We start from the raw sequence: 14,674 nt of genomic DNA, 5'->3' as shown, positions 1-14,674 counted from the left end.
AGGTCACACACACAATGTTTCTGTGCACATGGGCCTGAGGCTATGCTGCACTCTGTGACCACTTCCTGACCTTGGCTGGCGCTCGACAGGAAGAGAACATCTTCTTCCTGTTGTCAGGTGCGACTCTGTGCTAGATTCACTACGACAGTCATGTGCATGGCAGTCTCAAAAATATGTAGATCACTAGCTGTTCTACAGATCAACATTCAATATACAGATCAACATTCAATATACAGATCAACATTCAATATACAGATCAACATTCACTATACCTATCAACATTCAATATACAGGTCAATATTAATTGTGAAAGAAAAGTAAGCTGTTCTCCACAAACACATTTGTTATTCTCATATTATTCTTGAAAAACTCCAGAACCTAAACTTCAAGTTTCAAGTCTTTTATTGTCAGATGCACAGAACAACACAGGGTCAGACTGGGCACTGAAATTCTTAGGACAAGACAACGCAAAGCAACCTGGCATAACATAACATATAAGTACAAAGAACATAGATTACATCTGAAGCCACACTGATAATGGAGACTGACCTTTTTTCTTCCACAATTATTCAAATCAACATTCATCATACAGATCAACGTTAGTTTATTTAATGGCTAGATTCCTATTTCTTAAGAAACTCTGTGGGACTTCATGCACAAGAGCACGGTATTAGACTAGAGTGATGTCCATTGTTGGCAACAATCATTTTGTCTTTGACTATCAAATACAGTTAACCTAACATAATATAACCTAGAGTTTATGTAATGAAAGAAAAGAAAATGCACGGGACAGTGCAGATATTAACCTAACTTATCCACCCCTGGAAAAAACTCAGAAAAGATTTGTTAGGGGGCCATACAATGTGTTTTGAATGTAAACAGGGTTTGAGAGAAATTCTAAATCTTATGAAAGTATTTAGCAGCACCCCAAGTTATGTCATGGGACATAGGAAAGCATGTCCTAGAGGACGTTGTAGGGATGACTGTAGGGCAGCATTTCATTTTCTTCAGTGGGATTTTCCTTCTTTCTATTGCAAGAGCACTTCATCATGTTTTCTCACTTGGAAGGGCACAAAATTGGGCACGCTTTTCTCACCTGTAAAAGTACCCTATACCGCACTGCACAGCCCCCCCAGAGTACAACAATGGTACAGATCAAATATTCATTATACAGATCAATATTTATCTATCTATCTAACAGATTATCATTCCTTAACTCAAGTCATTTTCGTTTTAAGACTGCTGGTGAAATGGAAAAGATATGTGGTGATGAAAACACAATACCCAAACTAAATGTCAGAGATCCAGTTTAGCTTAGTGGAAAAAGTCAGACGAGCAATCGTGCCTCGCAGCACTTTGCAGCACTTTGCAGCGCTACCAGGAAACCGCATCGCCGTGTGGGCGCTGAACAGGGCATGTTTCTCAGAAACGTAGTCACACATCAGAATGAGAACATCTGCTCTGAATATCCTGCTCTCAGGTGCACTTCCTGTGGAAATACTGTAATACAGCTTCGAACACAAGTTGAAGGAGTACTACTTTCCTTCCAGTGGCCTTTGTATCAGTTTGAACACTCATTGTTGAATTGAAAGTTTCACCCACTCTTCATTCATTTTAAAACGGTATTATTGACTAAATGTCTGAATAACAATAATAATAACTATCACTCAAAATGTATTTGACAACTTTATTAATGATGAAATATCTGAATATTAATTATGCTAGCAGATGCAGCTGCTATGTTGAATACAAACATACACTATTATGGTTAATTCATTTCAAAAAGTTGGAGAACAAACGTTTGTCTTCACAATGTTATTTCTATACAGGCTTGAGGTTATTTCAGAAATCCCTATTAACAAAGCCCTCTTTACTCTGCAATTATTTCTATATACAGTACATGTCGACTGTTGTATCACTTCTTTATGAACTGTGAGATTTTAGGTTGACAAGCAGGTTTTATTTCTATTTACAGTACATCTACGCGTCTATGTAAACTGCAGAACACTAGTTGATCTGAAATGATGGGTCATCTAGGGAGACATATTATATGCATATTCTGCATATTTTAATCCCACATCAGCAACGCAACACCATCCAGACCATCACCATCCCGGTCAACACAGGTTTCCTGTTCTGGCCTCAGGTGAAATGCTTCCCAGATTTACCCTGTGGAGGAGAGAGAGGAGAGGTGGCAGGCACACACCGTCTGCTGTTACTTTCAAAACATTACAGAACCTTTTATCAACTGCCTAGGAATGAGAGAATAGGAATCATAATAATGTGTTATTTAGTAGAAGACTGATATAAGCGTAGTTAGGGGGATTTGAACCTCTTGATCTGCTGTTAAAATGCTCTGACCACTCAGCAAACCCATAAATGCATTCATTTAAAATAGTTTCGAAAATAGTGTAGTAATAATAATTTAGGCATTATATTCTTAGTGTGCCCTTTATTGTCAAGGGCTCTTAAGCATACTATAGTATAGCATAAACAGTGTAGTGTTTCCATAGCTGTTGCAGGGGTGGAGTGGTTGGTTAGTGTAGAACAGTCACCTGGAGCTTCCACACGAAGACGACCACGAAGAACCCATACAGGCTGCTTTTAGCGATGAACACGATGTACGCCAATTTAGCTGTCTGAGTGCTCTTCACGTAGTTCTCTGTGGAAAACAACACACTTCCATGAGCCTGGGTGGCAATGTGGTTTTACCATGGCAGAGTCAAAGATACAGTAGTCTACCTCTTTCACACAATTCGAGCTTTTAAAAATATATGTGCGAAACATACCTGTTGTCATGCCTCCAGTTGACTGAGCTGTCAGAAACAAAAAATAGCCAACCTTAGATATAGTAACATTCACCATCATATTACATTAAATATATTTACCACAATAACACACATGGCACAGTACCATTACGTTAAGCCTTTATTTTTGTTTATTTATTTGTATTTCACTGCTTTAGATATATTTTGAAGATCTCAAGTCATTCGTTTAACGTACCTTTATCTCCCATAACAGAAGATTCAAAGGGTATGTATTCAGTACCATCAAAGAAGAGGACAGTACAGGTGAACTTATTGGAGTCTGTGTACCACTCTCCGGCAGGCACTCTCAAGCGGCTGGTGATGCTGTACTTTGTTTTGTTGTTCCACACGGCCGAGTTGTCCGTCCCCACTCCATCGGTCACGATACGGTCACCGAGCTTCCAGGACACGCTGACGTGATCCGGGTAGAAGCCGGTGGCCACGCACACCAGGGTCTTCTTGTTTTTGTTGTCTTTTGCATCCTTACACTCGTGTATGGAGGGGGGCAGAACAGTGACGTTCGGTTGGATGGCTTTGTCTGATATATCGGGATCTGCAATGAGGGAATAAAAAATTCTCAATACAGAATAATCACATTGTTCTGTAACGCCAAGCATTTTCGGGTCAAATTGAAGGAGCATAAAAAAAAAATCTAACAACATTTCAGATATCTTACCGAGCACTGTTAGCTTAGTCCCCCCTCCGAAATAAGCAGGATAACCACTGGAGCACACCACATACGCACTAGCAGAAAACTATAGCCTGCCTGTTTTCTAAGGCTGTTCAGAAAACATTATTTTCGAATGTTCACATTCCATGTGTAGGAAACGATACTACTCTTTCAGATAATCTAACACTTATCCTACATTTGAGACATAGGATTAATAGACAGTTCCAGCATCTGTCATTAACATGGGAATTCATACACCTCACAGCCACAGTTTAAACACTGAAATCTAAAGGTTTCTCACCTAGGACCGTGAGTTTGGTCCCGCCGCCAAAGAAAGCAGGGTTGTAGTTCACACTGATAAACGGCTACAGAAAAAACACCCTGCTTTTCCGTCCTCTGTTCCTCCACATGCCCGTCCGCGTGCTCTTACCTACTGTAAGATCATTTCTCACTATTCTACACAACACGGATATTGATAGAACCTCATATTTTACATCCTGATTCATAATCTGACCAACAACAACAATTATCAGCTGTATTGTATTCCTGATTGAAGGACAAATGTTTTCCACAAACATTTAACAAAAATAACCTTCCCAACTTCTATCAGCCTTATTCGATCACTGCAAATAGGCTACAGTAGGCTATCCCTGAGACATTTATGAGAAAATTAAGTCGTTTTTGTTTATGTCTTACCTAAGACGGTGAGTTTGGTTCCATTCCCAAAATAAGCCTCATTGAAACCCACAGTCGCTAACAGAGATATAAACTCATTCTTCTAGTGCACCAGGATCTGGGCATAGAGCCAAGTCTTGCACATAATCACCGCAATAACCTACTATGATGGCAGAGCACAGGCAGTGCTTCTTATAGTTTATAAATCCTACAAAGCTATATAGGCTACTTTTACAGTTTCAAAATGCAACATCCATTTGTCATTTCAACCAAATGGTTGTAATCAGCTAAATGTTTGTACAATACTGATTATGATTAGACTGTTACCTTACCGGAAAGCTTTACACACATATCATAACGATTTACAACATTTTTTCTTACCTAAAACTGTAAGTTTTGTTCCAGCTCCAAAGTATGCCTGGGAGTACGAGCACAGAGTGTCTACGCTGTTACAAAAACCGTCTTTACAAATTCTCCTGATCTCACTCTACCTTTAGAAAACGTTCTCAGTCTTTGTGACTCTTTGCGGGAAAGAGATCATGATGAGATCAGAGTATGACCTGACAGAGATCAGCCTTCCTTTACTGCAGTTTATACATATGTAAAATTCTATTTCATTAAATTTTGTACATTTTAGTGTTGTTGTTGTTGATGTTGTCGTTTTTTTTTGTATCTAGCAATCACCATGTCACAATCTATCAGTCAACCTGCTTCCAGATTGTCCCAACACATTGTTATTATACAACACAAAGGATTCCAATTTACACTTTTAATCATACTATCCTGTGTTGGCTGTGAACAGAATTGAAAGCAAATCTGGTCTCACCTAAGACAGTCAGCCTGGTTCCTCCACCAAAGTAAGCTTCTCTGCCAGAGTCACAGCTCTCCAGACCTCAACACTAATTCACCCATCTCTCACTGCGGCCTTCCTCTCTCTACAGTACATTTTATTCCAATTGCATTTTAATCATGTTATTCTCTTGACGGACTCCTACAACACCATGATACAGTACAACCACTTTGCCAAACACAAGTGGACACAAACTGAAACGCTAATATTTAAACAACAGAAATATTCAGCTAGGTTTGGGTATTTCAGCTCACCTACTGTACACCTGCAGTTACAGCCCACATATTTCAAAAGGATTACTCACCCAGAACCGTCAGTTTTGTGCCGGGACCAAAGTAGGCTTGATAATTGGCACAGTGAACAAGCTTAACATCAAAAACGACCAAGTGGAAATATACAAGCATCCTTCACCATACAGTATCAACCCCCCACATCGCAGTTCAACTACTCCAAACAAAGAGACATTGTGCAGTTTCTTACCCAAAACCGTCAGTTTGGTTCCAGCTCCAAAGTATGCTGGGTTGGCATTGTACACACTGGTGGGGTTTAGCCTAATATGCTAACTATGCCCCGTCCTCTCTAATCTCCTGTTCTACAACAGTCCCATCCCTAACTCCACACTAACAAGACCCTAACAGACATGGGAAATAAGGACAAATGTTTTCAAGCATTTTCAACATATTTACCTAAAACTGTGAGTTTGGTTCCGTTGCCAAAGAAGGCTGGTTCAGTATTGGTCACAGTGTTTTCACACCAACCCATTAGTGGAACTTTTGACAGAACCCAACATCTCTCATGACAACTTCATTATTCTTTCCGGTGTTTTAGATTAATTACAGTGTTGAGACTTTGAAGGAGCTGAACTTACCTAAAACAGTCAGTTTTGTTCCATTCCCAAAGTAGGCTTGACTTCCAGTGTCACATTGAAAATGTCCTCTTCCAAAAAAGCCCAGTTCACTCCAAAATCAAGACTTGGCAGGATGTTTCAAGACTGTTGGTATCCACAACCAACTGAAGAAATGTATTTCTTCATTCCAAACAGAAGTAGATGTTGTAAGACAGAAGGGATACAAACACTTATACCTGTCTGATAGAATCTCCAACAATTCTGCATATTATTCCAAATATTCACTTTTAAAGTTTATTTTGTGAATGTCAGAGGTCTTAGTTGTTGTAGGCTCCATGGTCACTAAGGCAGTCCGTGCATCCCCCCGCCCCAGGCCGCTGCAGTGCTCTGCTCTATAGAAGTTGATGGCAGGAGGTTTTTGTACGGCGGCTCAATAGGAATGTATCACCGTGGCCCCCTGTCCCCACGGTGTTAAACCATCACACAAAAACACAGTTTCTCTCTTTTGCAACAGTGTCACTCCTCCCTACCCCCCTCATCTCCACACTCTTCCATATCTACCCCTCCATCTCTCTGAGGCCGGCGCCGAGAGCAGGTGCGCTGGCAGGAGCCTCTGAGGTGGGAGACAGCTCTGCATGGGCTGCTTCTATTTCTGTGAGCGCTAAGAAAAGCAACAGAGAGGAGGGGAGAACAAGGGAGGAGAATAGGAGGGGAGGAGAGGATAGGGTAGGACAGGGGAGGAGGGAGGAGGAGGGGAGGAGGGGAGGAGGGGAGGAGGGAAGGACAAAGGGTAGAGGGAAGGAGGAGAGGAAAGGGGGGGAGGAGGGAAGGGAGGATAGGGGAAGAGGGAGGGAGAGTAAGAGAGGAGGAAGGAAGGAGGGAGGGGAGGAGGAGGAGGGGAGGACAGGTACAAAGGAGTTGACAGCTGTCACCCTGTTAACACCCCCACCATCTTGGTACAGCTTACATCCAACAATAGGACCACATACAGTATACAGTACTCAATCATACTGAAACATTCCATTGTTTTGGTTAGTATCAATTGTATAAACACTACCGGTACTGCCTGACAGAGACATGGTATGGTTATAAGTTGCTTAGACATTCGTTCCAATCTGAGTATTTAGATGTGATCTTAGATGTTTTAACTTTCGAAACAGTATGTGGATCGTTCAGATTTAAGATGTGCTTTTTTAGTATCTCAAGCAGATTTTTCTAGTTGTAGACTACAGCCTCTGTAATGGAATACAAAGTCTCATACAGTTCAATCAAATCCAGATCAAAAGTTATTTGTATTACTGACCCTAAACCTGTTTGTATTCTCACGTTGAACAGGCCCTCTAAAACGGACTCCTCTGAGAGGTGAGAAGGGAACCAGGAAGAGGAGGAACAGCTGAGTTTCTTTCATTTCGTAATAATAATATATTCATTTAGCAGACGCTTTCATCCAAAGCAGTTTTAACCTGTGACTTCTTGATCTGCAGACAAATGCTCAACTTCGGAACTACAGTATATACTGTCATATAAAACTCTATAAACATAAAAAAAAATGTTTTGATGTACTTACATACTTCTCCCATAGAGGTCAGTCTATGATCATGATTGAGATTTTTTCTGAATCTGGTTGAGCTGACAGTTGAGACAGCTGGTTCACTGACGTGTTGCTAAGCGACTGTAGCGTGCCCCTCTCCAGCATGGACTGAGGGACTGTTGCTTGCTCTGGTTCAGGTAGACACCTGTGCTATCAGATCTGTCACCTGTCATCAGAGTGGGAAGTCGAAGTTCGATATGAAAATTGATGAGAAGTTTTTTACATAGAAATATAGCAAGATAACAATGTAATCAGAATGTTACTTTTTTGAATGACAACTCTGTCTTCATACACCCTCCCGCCCCTCCCCTCCTTCTCCCCCACTTCTCCCTCCTCTCCCCCCACCTAGCGCACCCATCCTTCCTGCCCCCTCCTCCTCCCTCCCCCCCCCACTCCACGGTGTGGTTTCTAGGTTGTTGTCGCGCCATGTGGCTGCTCTGAATCAGCGTGCCAGTAGTAGAGGCACAGAGATACACCGCAGAGTCCTGGCCCTCCAGCTGTCTGATCTCCAGGGAGGAATAAGTCAGGTTAGGACGAGACATGGCATATCTGGATCCAGCCTCCACGCTGGACACATTCTTGCCCATGGAGGACGCAAGCATGCGCATCTGGCTGGCTGTCTGTTGGTACCAGAACATGTATTAAAAGTTGCTGTCATCGTGTTCACAGTCCAGAGTCACGGACTCCGCTTGACGTAGCGCTGCGTGTCGGGGCCTCTGCTGAACATTCACAGCTGAGCAGAACTCTGGGAAATGAAATAACAGCCATTTAGTTGTTGATGGAATGTTCTGGAATGCATGTCTATGTCACACTTCAGTTTGTGGAAAGTCCTCTATCTGAACACACACATTAGATGGGCACATAACCCGCTGTGTGTGAGAAGAGGGTTGCTATTACCGGCAGTGAGGTGGAGAGCTACTAACACACAGAGCAGCTCCATGGCGTCAGAGAGAGAGAGAGTGAGAACGTCCAGGTCTCTGTTCCCCAGCCCTGCTCTGCCTCCTCCCTTGCATCCTCACTGCCTCCCCATACCTGGAGGGAGGTCGTCTACTGACATCACCAAGAAACTGATACACACGGGAGGGGTGTGTGTGTGTATGTGTGTGTGGGGAGGGTTATGTGGTCACGCCTCAGAGACAGGAAATTCAGACGTTGCCGGATTTTAGCAGTTGTGTGTAAAAATGATGTGTGTTGATTTAGCAGAGCCTTTCATCCAAAGCAAAATTTGGCAAAATTGCAACCTCTATGTGGTTGCAATTGTGGTCCTGTGCCCAAATGCTCTCCCCCTGAGCTATACCCATCCCCATACTCTACCACTGAGATATACCGAGTGAAAATCATGTTTAATACGAGTATAATACCCGCCACTAGACTCCCTTCTGTTCTCTACCAACGATGTCTTTACTCCTCCCCCGGTAACAGGGGCGGACTGGGGGAAAAAAGTGGCCCGGGAGCAGTGCCGGTCCTAGCACATTCCGCGCCCTAGGCGAGATGTATCAACAGCACCCCCCCCCCCCCCCCCCCCCACACCACCACCACCGGGGCCGCTAAGTGAGGCGCCAACAGTCCAATCGTTGGGCCGCCCACCCAAACGCAACACGGAGATATGACGTGGCGCGGTTGGCGCCCTATGTTGGTTGTGCGGGAGGGTTAACTTGCGAAAATGCCGCCCCCTCTTCATGCCGCCCTAGGCGGCTGCCTATGTCGCCTGTAGGAAGGACCGGCTCTGCCCGGGAGTTACGGTCACTGGCCGGCCCACTCAGTACACGGCGCGCGGCCCACTCAATACACGGCGCGTTGCCCACTCAATGTATTGCACGTATCGACCAGTCATTGGCCTACTTGGAAAAATATGCATGTACTGTGCATGCTCCAGTACAAGTTGTGTTAATTGTTTTGTGTGCAAAAGTACCAGAACATTCCTTTTCTGCACTCATATGAGTAGATCAGAGTCAGAAGAAGTCCCAGGACTGTGACTAGCATGTTGCTGGTAACCACTTCCCCTGCTGAATGATGTTACATCCACACCACGGTCTCACCAGTTCACGGTAAACCAGCTGGCAGGTCACGTGACCAATAGTTGGTGTTGCTTGGAGACTAGCTCTTGCTCTGTGGTGCCGTATGGCTCTTGTGTCTGGTGCAGTGAGGTGATGGATCAGTGACATGAGTGTAGTAATGCAGGGTCTCGCTGTGTTAGGGTCTGAGGGTTGGTGCTTGGTAGGGGTACTGTAGGACATGAATCTGAGGATAGGCTTAAAGGACAGTTCAGAGGTTAGAGTATGTGAGTGCAGGTCAAGAGGTTGCAGGTTAAAATACCTTCTGTACGTCGCTTTGGATAAAAGCGCCTGCTGGATTAATATGTTACATGACATGCTCAGTTATAAAGGAAGATGGAGTAGAGGTACAGAGGTAAGAAAGACTAAATGAGTTGGGACTGGCTCCAGCGTAAAGTTACGATCACTCAGAAGGCTCTCCCTCACTCCTCATGAGAACACGAGACTCATTTCACTTTGTTGTCGGGAAAGTTGTGAACAAAACTAATGTGAATTAACTCCCAGTATTTTGATATATGCTATATGATATACATATAACATAATTCACACTGAGAATACAACTTTATCAATTCCTCCACAGAAACGTCTAAAACAAAACAATCAAACTCCCTAACAGCAGTGAGTGTGACTGAGCGCACCAGGGTTTTGGTGAGGCGGTGGCATCAAGCCACTGTGTACTGGCAGCACAGAAATACACGGCCGAGTCTGCAGGAGCTGCGCGGGGGAGGAGGAGCGCTCCTCTCAGGATGTCCTCTCTGGTGAGCTGGAAGCTCTCCTGGAACTGACCCTCGTAGCTGGGATCGGAGGTCGCATAGCCGTACCCGATGAGGGTCATATCCCGAGACACAGGTCGGTGCTGGTACCACAGCATGACCAACAAGTTGCTGTCTTCACAGCACCTACGGAGATAACAGGGTGAACACAGGGAAGGAGACAAACAGAACATGGAGAGAGAAAGCAATGTATTTCACCAGCATACCTTTTAATAAAGGTTTTACATCTCTTGAAGCAATAAGTCAGAGCTTTGGTAGCCTGAGGAAAAGCTTACATGGAAATAAGATGAAGAAACCGAGACATCTCAGAACAATCATGGCCACGAGGGCATCAGCAAGTCTGGAGAGACTCACAGTTAGACACCTCTGCTGTCTGTAGATAGACTCACAGCTAGACACCTCTGCTGTATGTAGAGACTCACAGCTAGACACCTCTGCTGTATGTAGAGACTCACAGCTAGACACCTCTGCTGTATGTAGAGAGACTCACAGTTAGACACCTCTGCTGTCTGTAGATAGACTCACAGCTAGACACCTCTGCTGTATGTAGAGACTCACAGCTAGACACCTCTGCTGTATGTAGAGAGACTCACAGTTAGACACCTCTGCTGTATGTAGAGAGACTCACAGTTAGACACCTCTGCTGTCTGTAGAGACTCACAGTTAGACACCTCTGCTGTATGTAGAGACTCACAGTCACCAGATAGAGATGTTTAATCCCTAACCACATACTCCACATGACAGCATCTGGGCTCCCTCTATTGTCGTTGACACGTTATTGTTGTACTATACTAATGATAATAACTTACATTTGTTGTGCCTTTCAAGACACCCAAGGGCGCTTTTCACATAGTAAGGCAACAGTAATTTTGTCCTTGAAATGTTATTGTTTCACTATGTAATATAGCTGAGATGTTATTGTTGCTGGTACAATATTGTACTTGAGATATTATTGGTGTCCTGTGGTGAATATATATTATTGTTGAACTGAGATGTTCTCAGACTTTTTGGGGCCAGGGACCCCTTACAGGGGAGAACATTTTCCAAAGACCCCCCCCCCCTCCCATAATCGTACCACCCATTCAGCATACCCTTTTTGCTCTTAAATGGACGCAATGTTCTTGTTTTATTGGTGCAAATGGTCCCCATCTGTAGATTATTATATAGTTTTTCACTTTTTAATGATACAGCAATTTTATAATTTATGGCAAATTATGTCGCGGACCCCACTTTGAGAACCACTGCTGTAGTGAATATATATTATTGTTGAACTGAGATGTTACTTTGCATTGTGCATGATAAATACAGACTGTTTCTTGACTCTAACCCCCGAAATAAAGTTACATTAATGTAATTCAGATCTTTGATCTGCTGTATTTAAAAAAATGTAGTATTTGTATGTCATTTTGGATTAAAGCATCTGCTAAATGAATTACGTGTCAAGTAACACAGATACATGACCCATGTTGTCCTGTTCCTCATGGCTACAGAAAGTTCTCATTCATGAGGATTTGTCTATGGTTGGTTTCTGCCCAAACATGTTCTGGCTTTAAGTCAGAATTAAAATAAATCAACAAAGTATTTTGGTGACACTTTATAAGTCAACGCTTTTTGGCATTTACAAAGTGTTAACTAATAGTTAATTCTTTATAAAACATTTTGAAACATTAACAATACATTATTACATATTTAATAAGCTTATTATTAAACACTATGTTAATCATTAATAAACACTGTTAAAAATAATGTGTTTGATTCATAATACAATTCATAAGGTGTTTGATAACTGCATTACCATACTGTATAGACAGCTTGTTAATATAGTTGCAAACCAGAAGTTTATAAGCTGGTACATGAGCTGGTATAGAAAGCATCAGCAAATGCTGAACAAACCATTTACATGACCTTTACAAAACATGAGTAAATAACTAACAACATATTTACTTATTTCTTTAACTAATGTATGCCAAGTCAAATACATAATGTACACTAATACTTAGCAGATATCTAAACAACTATTTTCTAAACACTTACTAATGATGCAACTTGTGATTCGTAATGCAAGTTCTAAAACATTTACTAACTGTTAGACTTTTCCCAAGTTGCATCATTAGTAAGTGTTTATAAAATAGTTGTTAAGATATCTGCTAAGTATTAGTGTACATTATGTATTTGACTTGGCGTATATTAATTAAAGACATAAGTAAATGGTTTGTTCACCATTTGCTAATGCTTTCTATACCAGCTCATGTACCATTAACAACTTATAAACTACTGGTTTGCAACTATATTAACAAGCTATCTATAAAATATGGTAATGAAGTTATCAAACACCTTATGAATTGTATTATGAATCAAATACATATTTTTTAACAGTGTTTATTAATGATTAACATAGTGTTTAATAATAATCTTATTAACTATTTAATAATGTATTGTTAATGTTTCATTTTTTTTATAAAGGATTAATTAACTATTAGTTAACACTTTGTAAATGCCAAAAAGCGTTGACTTATTATAAGGTGTTACCAGTATTTTTTTTTTCTCTGGAGGTAGATAAGGTAACTGCCTATTTAGGAAGACACATTCTTTCCCACCACCAGTGAGCAGGCTGGGCCATGAACAGCAGGTGTCAGAGCCTCCTGGCACCCTCCCAGGGAGGGATATTGTCTCAGAGCTCCGTGACTCTGCAGCACCGTGCTGACTGGCAGCGCACAGATACACCGCCTCGTCAGTAATGCGCACCGCCTCCACGGCCAGAGACCACATCTTTTTCTCAGAGCTTGACACTCCAAAGACAGAATCAAACCCAGGTTCGTAGCTCGGAGAGCCAGCTACGAGAGTAGCCATCAGCACGGGCTCCTTCCCTCTCTGCTGTCTGTACCAGAACATGTAGGGATGGTCTGTGTTGTTCTGGTAACAGTGCATCTTCACCGAGGCGTCAGGCTGGCTGGAGATGTAGCCTGGCCACTGGGTGATCAGCACAGTCTGGCTCCAACCTGAGGAGAACCAGGAGTTAGACACTCAGAACCGGAGGTAGATGAGAACCAGGAGTTAGACACTCAGAACCGGAGGTAGATGAGAAGCAGGAGTTAGACACTCAGAACCAGAGGTACATGAGAAGCAGGAGTTAGACACTCAGAACCGGAGGTACATGAGAAGCAGGAGTTAGGTCCAAGTGAGTCTCAAACTTTTTCTGTCACAAGCACAAGACAAAGAATGAGGTAATTCAGTGGTGTGAAGGCAGAGGGTGAATGCTTGTTGTACCTGTGTGCCAGAGAGCAAATACACTGATGGTGAGGGCTGGGAACATGTTGACTCAGTCAGAGACAAACACAGTATAAACACTGACAAGTACAGAACACGGCAGGCAGGAAATAACATAATCAGTTCAACCACCACAGTAAAACACGTCACTTCCTGAATAAAAATTGTACAGAGGAGCACACATGCACCAAATAAAAGCGAATATTTATGAAAAGAACACTTTAATCGTGCTCCGCAAGTGCAATAGTCAGTCCTCCTGAAACAAACATCATAGAAGGGGTTTATGTTGAGGAAGTGGGGCATCTTTAGCAGTGCCCTCGACTGACTGCACAGAAGGACTCTATAGTGAGCCTGGGGATGTGTGCATGTGCACGGCCCTGGAGGCTGATGTTGGCTGTGGCTCCAGGCTGGAGAGGACAATGTACAGCATGCCCAGAGGAGGCAGGACTCCACCATGGGCTCATAGCGCTATGAGCAGGGTACGAATTACAGGGGGGTTTGACCCCCCTAATTAAGACTTGGCCCCCCCCAAAAGAGGTTAAAACAACAGGTCGGGGGGGTCGATAGAGAAGAAGTTGACCCCCCCCCGATTGTCATTGTATAGAATTAAAGGGGAGTCAGGTGGCTGAGCGGTTAGGAAATCGGGCTAGTAATCTGAAGGTTGCCAGTTCGATTCCTGGCCGTGCCAAATGACGTTGTGTCTTTGGGCAAGGCACTTCACCCTACTTGCCTCGGGGGAATGTCCCTGTACTTACTGTAAGTCGCTCTGGATAAGAGCGCCTGCTAAATGACTAAATGTAAATGTATAATTCGCACTCTGGCAATGAGGGAGATCCAGTGACGGTTCTAGACAAATTTTACTGAGGGGGCCAAGGGGGGGCCAGTGTTTAATCAGAGGGGCACATTAAAAAACAGAAACAAATGATATTTAAACATTAAATACTTTAATTTAGCTTTACATTAAAATCATACAAATGGCTCTGGCTCTCCCTCTTCCAGCTCCTCAGCTCTCTCAATACCTTGATATGTTTCTCTAACTTTTTTATTTACTGGGGCAAAAAAGGCTGCAATGTCCCTTCCTCGTTTCATGATGACTACTAGAAGAAGAAAAACGTGTAAAAAAAAGGGGCCCCTGTAGGC

At 42.8% G+C, this 14,674-nt stretch overlaps 1 protein-coding gene across 1 annotated transcript; it reads right to left on the bottom strand.

The window, feature by feature from the left end:
* Positions 1 to 1,673: 1,673 nt before the first annotated feature.
* Positions 1,674 to 13,618, bottom strand: LOC134026630 (uncharacterized). Its single transcript, XM_062469518.1, has 10 exons — positions 13,535 to 13,618; positions 12,954 to 13,266; positions 10,133 to 10,393; positions 9,480 to 9,666; positions 7,795 to 8,060; positions 3,484 to 3,530; positions 3,004 to 3,360; positions 2,790 to 2,816; positions 2,556 to 2,662; positions 1,674 to 2,169 (listed from the first exon to the last, which is right to left on the bottom strand). The coding sequence occupies exons 1-10, from the start codon at positions 13,578 to 13,580 to the stop codon at positions 2,143 to 2,145; spliced, it is 1,638 nt and encodes a 545-aa protein (XP_062325502.1). The 5' UTR covers positions 13,581 to 13,618; the 3' UTR covers positions 1,674 to 2,142.
* Positions 13,619 to 14,674: the final 1,056 nt, after the last annotated feature.

Source organism: Osmerus eperlanus, chromosome 9, assembly GCF_963692335.1.
Source record: "Osmerus eperlanus chromosome 9, fOsmEpe2.1, whole genome shotgun sequence".
NCBI classification, from domain to species: domain Eukaryota; kingdom Metazoa; phylum Chordata; class Actinopteri; order Osmeriformes; family Osmeridae; genus Osmerus; species Osmerus eperlanus.
Note: the sequence above shows the minus strand (reverse complement) of the source record. Positions and strands in the feature narration are given on the sequence as shown.

Bases quoted from the DNA above. Each gene is read 5' to 3' on its own strand.
- LOC134026630 (XM_062469518.1), bottom strand. From the start codon at position 13,580: ATGTTCCCAGCCCTCACCATCAGTGTATTTGCTCTCTGGCACACAG. The intron at 10,394-12,953 runs GTCACGGAGCTC...TTATCTCCGTAG, and splicing joins AGTCAGCACGGTGCTGCAGA to GTGCTGTGAAGACAGCAACT. The intron at 2,663-2,789 runs GTATGTTTCGCA...TGTTTTCCACAG, and splicing joins AACTGGAGGCATGACAACAG to AGAACTACGTGAAGAGCACT.